The sequence below is a fragment of the Mesoplodon bidens genome (genome assembly GCF_964165515.1).
Source record: "Mesoplodon bidens genome assembly, chromosome: 5".
NCBI classification, from domain to species: Eukaryota; Metazoa; Chordata; class Mammalia; order Artiodactyla; family Ziphiidae; genus Mesoplodon; species Mesoplodon bidens.
The window spans coordinates 3961271-3974706 of record NC_138161.1 but is presented as its reverse complement, the minus strand read 5'-3'; the positions used below and the strand labels follow the sequence as shown (position 1 = coordinate 3974706).

Below are 13436 nucleotides of genomic sequence, written 5' to 3'. Positions count from 1 at the left end.
AGCTAGCAGGGACACTAGATGCAGTGTTGCAGATAAGGAAGCTAAGATCCAGTGGCTCAGGTTAACCCCACACCGGCTTCCCCTCCCCCACCTTGCCCCCTCCCTCCCAGGCCGACTCGCTCCCCAGTACAGCCCAAGTCAGAGCCAAGGCCGATCCCATGCAGGTACTCGGTTGGACCTCTGGACCCCAAACCCCACTGTGGAAGGGGCTTGGTGGACCTTACACCCACAGTCTGCAAAGAGAATTCTGCAAACCAAGAGCTCATGCAAACAGGATATTAGCTTTTGTCAGAAAGATCAAAAAGGGCTTGAGGTTTTTCTTCTCAGCCTCAGCCTCCCCTGCCTCTCCCTCCCTGCTTTATCTGCTCACTTCAGTCAGCATCAGGAAGAGATGGCAGCGGGTGAGACTCAGATCTACGCCAAGGTTTCCAACAAGCTCAAGGGCCGCAGCACCACCTCGCTCCTGGACCCCCTCCTGGGCATGGGCTTCCCGGCACACACCGCGTGAGTACCGCCCTGACTGGCCATGTGCCCTGGACCCTGAGCTGGCCCCTCTGGGGCCACAAAACTGCAGGTGGCTCAGAGCACTTACTTCCTGTCAAGGGTTGCACCATGCAGGGCCAGAGACCGGCTCAAAATGAGGCCTTTTCTGCTTTTATAAATGACACTATCTTTGCCTTTTAAAGACAAACTCTGCTGGCTGGTGATGGAAGGACCTTGAAATTTGTGAAAATTGGAAGCAGGGTTTGGAGCAGCCTGGCTGGACCCACCTCTGTGGGCAGCTCAGTGAATCTGAGGCAGCTTTTTAGACTCAAATTTGAAAGCCCCAAAGCCGGGTGGGTCTCTGATGCTGGGACCTCTTGAAATACACAAGAATGTAGTTCTAAATATGCAGGGAAACCCCTTGTCCTTAGGGGGGGGGACTCTCCTGAATGTCTGATGATGGGACGAAATGATTAAGGAACTCCCCGAGCAGGGTGGACATGACCCTACTTGTCCAAGGAGAAGGGCCACACAGAGACGACTCCACCTTGAAGTTTACCCTCCGGAAGAGGACAGGGTCCCCCAAAGCAATGAGCTTGAGACCGACATCAGGTTGCAGCTTCCACAGTGTTCTTAGATCTGGTGCTTTTCACGTGTTTATTCATGTGGGAAACACATCATAAGTCCCCTTAGGTAACCTCGGATTTTGGGGGGAACAAACTCTCCTTAGACAGATGACAAACCCTTGCCCAACTGCGTGGAATGACAGAGGCTGGACCCCTTTCCTCCCCAGCCCAAATCAGGACTTTGTTGTCATGTTATGCTCATAGTAAAGCGGGGGTCTGTGAGACGGGAACAGAACCAGGCGTGGGCAGGGTGCTTGCCGTGGGCCGGGCACAGTCCGTCAGGGGCAGACGGGGACACCGAGGCCAGAGAGGGCAGATTCTGGAGGGGCAGGGCTGGGACCCCACTCCCAGTAACACTCACGCTTGCAACACTCAAGCTTTATTACGTGACCAAAGCCACCATCGGAGACATACTCAAAATTCCTTCCAGTTTAAACAGCTGCGTGCTGGAGGTGGAGAAACGTGTTTTAAACGTCTCCCTTAGGCGCGAGCACCCAGGTAAGGCTCCTGTTAACCTCTCCAGGCAGCCTCATCGACGCCAGTATCCTCTGAAATAGCAGCGTTGGGCACTGGCCATCTTGGGTGCCTGGTCAACTCCGGCTATTTCCAGGCTGAATTCCTGGATGAATTACCTTCACCAAACTCCATTCTGTCCAGTTCAGTCCCCTTCAGTTAAACTCCATTCAGTGTACATTCATCCCAGTTTCAAGGCTGAGTAAGACTTGGTTAGGCACAGGGAGCTTGCGGTCCAGTGGATCAGCTAGATGGACTCAAGTCCATTGAGATGAGGAGCGAGGTGGCCATTTGTGCGGTGGGGAAGGGCAGGAGAGCTGCACGGGCATCCTGCTTGGGTGGTTTGCGGAGGGCTTCCTGGAAGAGGAACATCTGAGCTGAGCCTGGAAGACCCCGTGCCATTTCCCCCAGGGCATGTTGGCACCAGGCCTAATCTTGGCAGGGAGGCACGTGTGCAAGCCTGGGACATGGCCCTGCACAGCCGACTCAAGGGTCCAAGAGCAGGTCCACCTGGCTTGGGAGAGGTGCATTGGGGAGGGATGGGGATGCGGGATTCAGGTGTGGGTGGTCAGGACAGGAGCCCTTGGACTCCGTGCCAGGGTCTGGGTGGGGGGGCCAGGGAAGGAAAATGATGGGCTGAGATGCAGGGCGTCTGCGTTTCCAAAACCACAGTGATGCCACACGGAGGGCGGAGGCCTGGGCACTGCATCCCACTGTGAGGTCTGGCCGTCCAGCCCCTGGGGGGGACCCCCTAAGGTCCCATGTGCTGCAGGGACACTCCTGTCTCTCTGACCTTTTCCAAAGAGCAGAAGGCAGGTTCCGAGAGCTCCTCGCGTTCTCCCTCCCCACAGGCTCAAGGCGTTGGCGGCGACTGGGAGGAAGACGGCGGCGGAGGCGTCAGACTGGTAGGTGCAGTGAGGTCTCTGCAGGGCGGGCGCTGGGAAGTGCCCAGGACACTCCAGGGGGCGGGGAGCCTCCATGCCGCCCACCCAGCACCCAGGGAAAGGAATAAAGAGGCCCCGGTTAACATGGAAAACAAGAGAGAGAACTTTGAACAACGTTTTCTTCACTTAAAAGTCTGATTTAATCCAAATGTGCCTGTCAGTGAAGAACAATATCCATGCGATTTGTTGAGTAAATAGGGGAGAGCCATCCTTGCTGATATGAAGGCGAGGTTGCCACTGTCTTCACCTCTGATGGGGCGAGATCTTGCAGGTGGTGCTGAATGCCCCCCAAGGCCTCGCACGTTGCCCCTCAGGTGTGGGTGCCAGGTGCCTGGGGGCGGGGGGGAGCTCTGGGTTCCCGGAGGCTCAGCCAGCCCTCAGCTCTGCGGCTCTGCTAGCCTGCTGCTACGGGCCTCGGTTTCCTGCCCTGGGAATCAAACAGGACACCCCGTTCTCTAAAACTCAGTCCCGCCCGCGTGTGGCATGATGGCATCATTCTGCCTCTGGTGGGAAGTCCCCTCGTGCTCCGCCCCGGAATAGCTGCAGTGAAAATCAAACAAAACTCCCAGGTTCCGCCAGGCTGGGGTGCCCTCCCCAGAGCAGGATGGCCGACACAGGCACCAGGTCTCTGAGGGCTCAGCGTGTCCTCATCGGGAACCCCCTCCTCCTCCAAAAACTCTAGGCCAAGGGCAAAAATGCCAGCCCCGTACAGGACAAAGGGAAGCACCTGGGACCCTCTGGGCTAGGCTAACCCTAAAGTCAATTGCAGAATTGCAATTAAAAACCAAACCCACTGCCCTGAGGGTCGTGCTAGTGGTGACTCAGCCAGAAAGCCCAGCAGACCCACTGAAGAACAGGGAGGTGGTGGGTCCCCTAGATTCTGTGAGAGTGGGCCCAGCCGCACTCCTAATCGGGGGCGGGGGGCTGCAAATTAGGATGCCGTTAACAGCAAAAGGCGGCTTCAAGTGTTGGTGAGAATGAGGGGAAGGTGGTCTCTCACTTTCTCAGCTGCAATAGCGGTGAATATCAACACTGAAAATGTGTAGCTGCCACCCACAAGTTCATGTCCAAGTACATTCCCTGGAGAAACACAGAGGACCTAAAAAGACATGTACAAAGATCTTGATCACAGTGCTGTGAAATTTTTTAAAAAGGAAACAATTTAAATGTCCATCAATGGCATGGGTGGATGAGATATTACATATGTAGATGATGCACTTTTATACAGACCTTAGAAGGTTCATTCTGACAAACTTCCCCAGATGTATGTGTATCAATGTGGAGAGATTACAAAAACACAGGGTTGAGTAAAAAATGCAAGTTGCAGAATTATTTGAACAATAGCTTATAATTTATATAAAACACACACAGGTGCTATCTGTGGATTTGTTACCTAAATGTCTAGAAGAAAACAAAGCAGATTAAGACTTGAGGTTTCCTCTAGAAAAGGGGAAGTGAGCTACAATGGAAGGGGTATAGCTTCCTCTATTGGTATTTTTTTATTAAGGAGAAGGTATTTGTGTGTATCTTATGTTTTCTCCAGTGGCTGTACCCTGATTCCTAAATTCAATATTATATCACAAGCACTTCTCTGAGTCAATCAAAAATTATTCAAATCCATAATTTCCAATGATTTCATGATAAAGTTATTACCTTTTTTCTCATTTTTTCCTTCTTTCCTATTATAAATAACCATACAATAAATATGTTATATGAAGTCTTATCTATACTTTTTGCTTCGGATAAATTTCTGGAAGTGGAATTATTAGTTCAAACGGAATGGGTATTTTAAGGCTGTTGACACATCTTAGCCAATTGCTATATGTAAAGGTTGCAGAAATTCATCCTTAAGTCTCACTGCACCTTTGACACAATTAAGCATAACTTTTACCCTCTCAAAGACATTCTGCTAATTTGACAAGTGAGAAAATTAGTGTCTCGTGGTTGCCTCAAGTTTTTTTTTTTTTTTTTTTTGCAGTACGTGGGCCTCTCACTGTTGTGGCCTCTCCCGTTGCGGAGCACAGGCTCCGGACGCGCAGGCTCAGCGGCCATGGCTCACGGGCCCAGCCGCTCCGCCGCATGTGGGATCCTCCCGGACCCAGGGCACGAACCCGCGTCCCCCGCATCAGCAGGCGGACTCTCAACCACTGCGCCACCAGGGAAGCCCCAATTTTTTTTTTTATTATTGGTGAGAAGGAACTTGAATTGGGGGCTCTACGTCATTTTTCCTAGGATTTTTTTTCTTAGTATTTAAAATAAATTTCTGAATTGAAAGAAAATATAGTAGCCACCTAAGTTCTGTCTAGTTCTTTGTGGCTTTGATTTTTACACTTAATTTGAAGTTGGAGATAAAATTAAAGTGTGAGGTTTTTTCCACAAAATTTTCAACCCTAAGGAGATGAGTGGCCCACAAAGACCATTAGAAGACCAGGTTTTGAGTGTTTCTGTCACCTTTCTCTACTTTTCTGGGTCTTTGGCCTGGGAATCAGACTAGCCAGGATCTGAGACCTGGCTGGACACTGACGTGCTCTGCGGCCACACTCAGCCTCGTGCTCGGCAAGTCCCGCCCGGGCATGGACACCTCTGCTCTGCACGGCCTGCTGTTCTGACTTGCTGTCACCACTGTCCTGTGTCCTCCATGGGGAAAGACTCCTTTGGCCACGACGCCAGGTAAAAGTGTCCCATTCTCTGTTGCAGGCTGCACTGCCATTGCAATGACCCTTCTCTCGACGACCCCATCCCCCAGGAGTACGCCCTTTTCCTCTGTCCCACGGGACCCCTGCTGGACAAACTTCAAGAGTTCTGGAGAGAGAGCAGGCGTCAGTGCGCAAAGAACAGAGCCCATGAGGTCTTCCCTCACATAACGCTCTGTGACTTCTTCACGGTGAGTCAGTCCAAGGAGTTTTTAATGTTCATTAATACAGCAGCTGAGTCATTTTCTGCCATAACTAGGTGGTGATGGGGCAAAATTGAGGGGTTTACTTTCACAGGGTGGTCCACGATGGTGGTGTTAGCTGGACTCTTTGTGTGAGATATCCTTTACTTTCCTCCTCATCTTCGTCTGGTAAACTTCTATTCATCCTTCAGAACCCAACTCATTTATCCCCTCCCTTTTTGAGTCTTCCCTAGCTCCCCAGGCAGAAGAGGTTGCTGCCCTTTGGGCTCCCACCATCCTCCTGCTTCTAAGTCTAGTAGCACTCTTTCCCTGTTGCATGGCCATGTGTCTGGTGCAGCTCTGCATCCCTCACTGGACTGAACCGCTCAAGTGAAGGAGGATAATTCACTTACCATTGCCCCCCAGAGACCAGCACCATGCCTCAAACAGAGTGGGAACTTCACAGATGTGTGATGGATCCACTGAAGAACGGGTTAGCCAGCCACAGGTGTAGGACTTCTCCCTGCCTGGGGGACCAGCCCTCTGATTCAAAAGATGTTCAGAGTGCCAGCTCCAGCTCCCAGGATGGGGTCCTGGGAAGGTGAGAAGGACCTGGCATGCTCAAAAGACAAGAGGGAGGCATGAGAATGAGAGAAGGAGGGGCAGACACCACTGTGGCTCCCGACCAGAGAAAAGTACAGAGGGCACACCCTGGCCCCACCCCAGCTCTACTGCCAGCAAACTCTAAGGGTCCCACCGGGGCCCAAGGAGCCCTCTGTTCCAGGCTCCTTTGCGCTGCACGGAAAAGGGGATGCAAACCTGTGCAGGAAGGCTTCCAGAAGATGCCCCAGGAGAAGCAGCATCTTCCAAAGCCCTTGACAATCATCCTCATTTGCCAGGGCCAGTGGGGAGGGATTCCCAGGTGCTGAAACCAGGAAAGTCCCAGGCAAACCAGGGAGAGTTGGTCACCCTACTTGCACATTGATGGCATTTGTGACAGGCTCCTTCCTGGCTTGTCCTAGGAGCTCATCAGGGAAAAGAGAGGCAGTGAAGTCAGCAACAAACATGACCTTAGAAATGGACACGCCTGGCCCTGACAGCGACAGCCAGAGAGCTGACTGGGGCCTCCAACCCTTCCTCCCAGCCTGTCGAGGCGTGTCCATTTGTGCACGCATACACACATACACAGACACAGAAACACACAGCATCTCACACAGACACACCACACACACACACCATGTCACACACACAGATATGCACACACACACACACAGCATCACACACAGACACACCACACACACACACACACGTCACAAACACAGATATACACACAGAGACACACACAGCATGACACACAGACACACCATACACGTAGATACACACACACACGTTTCCCTTCTCTCGAGGTAGCTGCCCCCTCACGCCCACCCCACATCCCACCCTGCCCTGGTGGCTGAGTGCCCCTTTCCAACAGAAGAATGTAACAGGGATTCACTCTTTGCCTTTGATTCTGTAAAATAAGGATGCTCAGCCACCAAATAGTGCCGTCATCTACAGGTCGGTGTATAACGTGGCTCCATGCTCCCAGGTTACATGAGGCGAGTGCCCTCCAGGCACCACGTGCTTTCCAGGCCCTACGAGGACTGCAAAGACACGACAGACAGGGCTTCCCAGGTGGCGCAGTGGTTGAGAGTCCGCCTGCCGTTGCAGGGGACACGGGTTCGTGCCCCAGTCCGGGAAGATCCCACATGCCGCAGAGCGGCTAGGCCCGTGAGCCATGGTGCTGAGCCTGTGCGTCCGGAGCTTGTGCTCCGCAACGGGGGAGGCCACAGCAGTGAGAGGCCCGCATACCGCAAAACACACACACACACACACACACACACACACACACACACAAAGACACGACAGACGGGTGAATTGAGCGCGCTCCTGGTTAGCAGGGGAGCTGAGGGTGCCCATTAGCAACGATGATACGGTCCATAACTCAGAGAATAAAGAGGGTGTGGGAAACCCAGAGCGAGCCAGCTGCTGGGGAGATGAGGATTTGGTCAGCTCCCCGAAGGGGGGGGGGCTCTGTCAGCGTTCCGCTGGGGTCCCACACGGGTGCGTGGAGCCTTTCTCACTGAGCAAGGAGCCAAGAGCTGTGTGGCCAGAGGGCAGGTGAGTGGATGACAGCGGGGTTGAGGGGGAGCCTGTGAGCCAAGGCCACGTCAGAGGAGACCCTGCTGGGGGCAAGGGTGGCTCGATCACTGGCCGAGTGTGTGGCCCGCTGCCGGGTCTGAAGGTCAGCGGCCGAGGGGTAGAGGCTACAACCTTCCTCAGTAGGGCAGGTTCTGAGCAGTGCACCCCGGGGCTGGCTTGGTGTCTACAGGAAACCTCCAGAAGCCAGTAATGCAGCACTGAGCCCAGCTGTGGGCCACAGGACTGGAGGATGGGGTTCGGGATGTGATGCAGGGTTGGGTCAACTCAACGTGGAGTGAGGCACATATTTAGAGGGACAAGGGATTTTTTGTGTGTGTGTGTGGTACGCGGGCCTCTCTCACTGCTGTGGCCTCTCCCGTTGCGGAGCACAGGCTCCGGATGCGCAGGCTCAGTGGCCATGGCTCACGGGCCCAGCCGCTCTGCGGCATGTGGGATCTTCCCGGACCGGGGCACGAACCCGCATCCCCCGCATCGGCAGGCGGACTCTCAACCACTGCGCCACCTGGGAAGCCCTTGTTGTGCGATTTTTGACCTGAGCACTCAAAGGCTATTCTATTCCAAAAAGAGCTTGACCTGAATTCTATAAGAAACTGGGGACCAGCTATAGAACGGATCCATCACCCCAAACACCAGGACTAGTTAAATTATGTTACAGCATCATGAACAGAAAAGAGGCTCCCGAGGCTGCCTGATCTTTATTAGTTAAGGTAACGGGTGACTGTCCTGTCTCTGTCCCTCAGTGTGAGGACCAGAAGGTGGAGTGTCTGTATGAAGCCCTGAAGAGAGCCGGGGATAGGACCCTGGGCGCCTTCCCCTCGGCTGTGCCTCTGGTTCTCCATTCTTCCATCAGCTACCTGGGCTTCTTCGTGAACGACAGCCCCGCAGACATCATCCATGAGTTTGCTGTGATGTTCGCCACGGAAGCTTCCATCTTAGCAGGTAGGCGGCCCCAAGCAGAAGCACACGCAGGGCCCGGTTAATAGAAAGTGGTCCCTTTGTGCCTGGGGCTGAGCTCGCCACACTCGGGTGCGATGGGCAGACCCCAGGGCAGCAAGAGTGAGGCTGTTTCCCCGATGCAGCGACGGTCATCCTGCGGGCTGGCTGGGCACAGGGTTGTCTGCACCGTCACCAGGTCACTTCCACACCACCTGGCCCTTTACAGCCAGCAACTATGACATGGCCTTAACCTGAGGTTGAACAATGAGCTAGAACCTCCGTAACGGGCCAGGATGTCCTTCAAAAATGTGAGCTAGGGCTTCCCTGGTGACGCAGTGGTTGAGAGTCTACCTGCCGATGCAGGGGACATGGGTTCGTGCCCCGGTCCGGGAAGATCCCACGTGCCACGGAGCGCCTGGGCCCATGAGCCATAGCCGCTGAGCCTGCGCGTCCAGAGCCTGTGCTCCGCAATGGGAGAGGCCACAACAGTGAGAGGCCCGCGTACCACACACACACACAAAAAAATGTGAGCTAAGTCAGACAGAGAAAGACAAATATCATATGATATCACTTATACGTGGAATAAAAAAAATGGTACAGATGAACCTATTTACAAAACAGAAGTAGAGTCACAGATATAGAAAACAAACTTACGGTTACCAAGGAGGAAAGGGGTGCAAGGGATATTGGGAGATTGGGACTGACATAACCACACTACTGTACACAAAATAGATAACTAATAAGAACCTGCTGTACAGCACAGGGAAATCTACTCAGTACTCTGTAATAACCTGTATGGGAATAGAATCTAAAAAAGAGTGGGTATATGTATATGTATAACTGATTCACTTTGCTGTACAGCAGAAACTAACACAACATTGTACATCAATTATACTCCAACAAAAATTAACTAAAATCAAAAAAGAGTGAGCAAATAGAAAGACTCAGAACTAGCAGAGGGCTCTTCTCTAAGTGGGAATAGCCTTGTCTGCATCAATGTGGTTTTTCAAAACACTCAGCCGTGTTCCAGCTGCTGGGAGACTGTCCCAGGAGGGACGGTGTGTGGTCACATGATGACAGGGGATCGTAGGCTGGGGCACCTCGCCCAGCCCCACGCCCACCAGGGGCATCCCTCCTCACCAGGCCAGTGCTGTATGTAAAACACAAGTCCTAGCTGATTCATTTTAACGTTTTAGGTATGAGCGTAGTCTTGTCTCCTTGGCCTCTTGGGGGGAAAATTATCTAGACTCACTTTGAGAAGCAGTCAAATTCACTTTCCTCAGATACCAGCCCCGGTCTGGAGACTGAGGCGCCGGCTGGGGTTTAGTGGGAAGAATTCCAGACTTGACCTCAGGTGTTAATTTTCCCTCATCTCTGGTTGGTGATGTGACCTGAATCATGTCCTCTGACCCCTGAGTCGTTTTCTTTCTCTGAATGGCTGGGGCTCTCGCCCTTTCAACAGTGCGGCGTGTTTGGGGAACTTCCCCGTGGTCCTGGTACTCAGAGGTGCTCCGCACAGCTGTGCTTTGCTGAGTCTGAAACTCGAAGAGGCCGCAGCACTCTGGTAGCAGGACCCCTCCCTGCCCCCTGCAGACATGTATGAATGCAGATGACGGTCACATGAAGAATTTCCTTAGTCCCAGATTTCCATTGGGAGGCTCGCTTGTCGAGTCTGGGATCATATTTGCTAGATAATGATAACCTTACCCCATGTCCTTGCGGATTGCCTCCTTTATGTAAGCGTGAGTTCAGGGGATGGTTCTTTAATCTCCTTGTCTCTAGAAGGACGACGGACACGGCTCTTGTCCTGATGCAGTGTATCAGCCGCTTGCCTCCGAGCAGGCTTAGCACCTCACTTACTCCCGTGCCCCCAAAAAGTGGCCCTTCATGACCGCTCATTTTAAAAATAGAGTGACCGAGGGCTGTGCAGGGTAAAGGGCCTGCCCGAGGTCACTGTCATGGGTTGAAAAGTGTCCCCTAAAATTCATGTCCACCAAGACCTCAGAAAAGGACCTTATTTGGAAATAGGGTCTCTACTAGATGTAATTAGTTGAGGTCACACTGGAGTAGGACAGGCCCTAAGTCCGGTGACTGGTGTCCTTGTATGACAAGAAGACACAGAGACACAAAGGAGAGGCCATGTGACCACGGAGGCAGGTGTTGAAGGGATGTGGCCACTAGCAAAGGAATGCTGGGGCCACAGGAGCTGGAGAAGGCCGGGAGGGACCCTCCACGGGAGCCTTCAGCAGCGGGCACTGCCCTGCAATACCTTGGTTTTGGACTTCCAGCCTCCAGATGCATGAGAACAAATTTCTGTTGTTCTAGGCCACCCAGGGTGTGGCCATTTGTGACAACAGCCCAGGAAACCAACAGAGTCCCCAAGCCAGTGGGTGGTGGATCTGGCACTAGAGTCCGGCCATGTCCTGCTCCATGCCTCCTGGGCTTCGTGCTGACCCACTCCGCACCCCGGGAAACCGGCTTTGACCTCACGTCCGTCGCCCACCCCTTAGCAGGCTCTGCCCTGCCCTCCATGGCCGGCACCCTGGGCCTGACCCTGATGGGTCGGGAGGGACCAAGCACAGCTCAGCCAGCAAGCATGTTCCTGGCCAACTCATGGTCCCCAGGGGCACGGGCCACACAGAGAAAAGGACAGGCGCCCATTCAGATCAGGTGACTCAGTGATCTCTCTGATGACGATCTCAGCGGGCCTTTCCCAGGCCACGCTGACTCATCCACGGCAAGGCCGTCGCCCCACCTCGTCTGGAACACCCGAGAAAAGGAATTTCCCCGCCACCCACATGCTCTCTTGCTTCGAGCTCCTCTCCCCCGCAGCTCAGGGCCGGGGGACCTCGCCGGTTTCTCTTTTGCTACCAAAGGCTCAGATAGAGGACGGGAGACATCAATGGGGTTGCCAAGTCTGGGCTCCAGGAAGTGGGTGCATCACCCTTGACGTTTTTCAGGGGGGAAGACAGATCCCATGTGTTGCTAAGTGTTGCCCGTGAGAAAGGTAGCAGGTAAGTAAGATTTACTGAAAGTTTCCCAGGGACCTTACAGTTAAGAGGCCTGTTTCCCAGGACAGCCCGTCCAATCCTCAAGTTGTTGCTGTCGAAACTGAAGCTGAGTCAGACCAAGACGGTCCCCAAAGTCAGCTGCCAAACAGGGCAGCTGGGTCTAAAGTCAGGTCTATCAGATTCCAGAGTCTGTGCAGTTCCATTCATCGCCGCCTCCCCAGAACAAAGCTGCTTTGTGACCCAGCTGAAATCGGATCCTGGCTGCTTCAGGGACGCTGCTGCCCACTGACCTGAGAGCCCTGGAATGAGGTCCAGGAGGGCTGGGGCCATGAGGGCAGAGGTCACTCAAAAAGACCAGGGCCTGGTGGCACAGTGGTTGAGAGTCCGCCTGCCAATGCAGGGGACGCGGGTTCGCGCCCCGGTCCGGGAAGATCCCACATGCCGTGGAGCGGCTGTGCCCGTGGGCCATGGCCGCTGAGCCTGCGCATCTGGAGCCTGTGCTCCTCAACGGGAGAGGCCACAACAGTGAGAGGCCCGCGTAAAAAATTAAAAAAAGACCAGGGCCTTGGCCGCTCCAAAGGCTTCCTGCTTCACCAAAGTCAGCAGAATATTAGAGGCACTGCGATGTCTGATGGAATCACATTGCTTAGGGCATTTTCTTCCAGAGACTCTGCAACTGAACAAAAAGCCATTGACTGGAGCATGAGGCCACCCGTTCAGGCCACTGTGTAACATGCACACCCCAGGGGATGAAGGAGATTTGACTCAATTGTTGGGGCAATTAGCTTGCACATTGATGGGCCATAAACAGCCGCCCCCCAAACCTGTGTCTCTATACCCTCTGCTTTCCTGCTTCTTTGTAGAATCTGCAAGTACCCAGCCACCTCCTTAACGAGGTGACCTCTGTGTGGTGGCCCGTCTGGGCCAACTCCTTGCCCTGTCGGGGGAGCGCTGGTGTGGGGAGGGGAGTGGGCAGAGACAGGAGGTGCGTGTGTAAAGGCATTTGCACCTCCAACCCGGGCTCGTGGCCACCCCGGATGCGGAGACCCCGGGCGTGTGGTGCGGACGTCTGGGTCAAGGTGCCCCGTTTGCCTGATTTCACAGACTGCACCGTGAAGCCCTGCACCAAGCAGCTGCATCTCACCCTGGCCCACAAGTTCTATCCCCACCACCAGAGGACGCTGGAGCAGCTGGCCAGAGCCGTCCACCCCGGCCAAGGCTGCCAGTGGACGGCCGCACTCTACTCCCGGGACATGCGATTTGTACACTACCAGGTGAGCGAATGCAGGCGGACGGCTGGACTGGTATTAAAAACGGACGGTTGCAAAGATTTATGAATACATTGTGCTGCTTGCTAATTTGTTTAGATAATGATTTGAGTGAAGCCTCGGTTCAGGACTCCCTCCCCATGGGATTGATTGCTTTAGATAGAAAGCTTGTTATGCTCCTTTCAGACCCATGGAACAAGTATGAATGAATCCACCGTGTTCTGTGGTGTGGGAGAAGCTGTAAATAACCTCACTCCGAGGGGGGTGGATGTGAACATCTGGTTATGCTTTGAGATTTTCATATAAGAAATAAGTAAACAGAGATCAATAGGTAGATAGTAGATTGATAAAATAGGTAGATGATAGAGATAGATACATGATAGGTAGATAGGTAGATAAATTGATAGGTAGATAAGAGGTAGATAGATAGATAATAGATTAGATAGATAGGTGATTGATATGTATAGATAGATGATAGATAGGTAATAGATAGATGATACATAGGTAAATAGATAGATAGATAGATAATAACTAGAGAAACAGATGATAGATAGATACCAAAGTTCATTTCTGAATGT

The 13436-nt window shown here is 53.1% G+C and overlaps 1 protein-coding gene across 3 annotated transcripts in view; it reads left to right on the top strand.

The window, feature by feature from the left end:
- Window positions 1–388: 388 nt before the first annotated feature.
- Window positions 389–13436, top strand: part of UBASH3A (ubiquitin associated and SH3 domain containing A) — a gene marked incomplete at its 3' end in the record, with an annotated part of 41768 nt that continues 28720 nt past the window's right edge. For all 3 annotated transcript variants that reach the window (XM_081235186.1, XM_081235187.1, XM_081235185.1), the window contains exons 1-5: window positions 389–504; window positions 2474–2527; window positions 5264–5450; window positions 8384–8582; window positions 12695–12864. In XM_081235186.1, the coding sequence (XP_081091312.1) occupies window positions 392–504; window positions 2474–2527; window positions 5264–5450; window positions 8384–8582; window positions 12695–12864 (723 nt within the window). In that variant the 5' untranslated portion in view covers window positions 389–391. The remainder of the gene's footprint in view (window positions 505–2473; window positions 2528–5263; window positions 5451–8383; window positions 8583–12694; window positions 12865–13436) is intronic.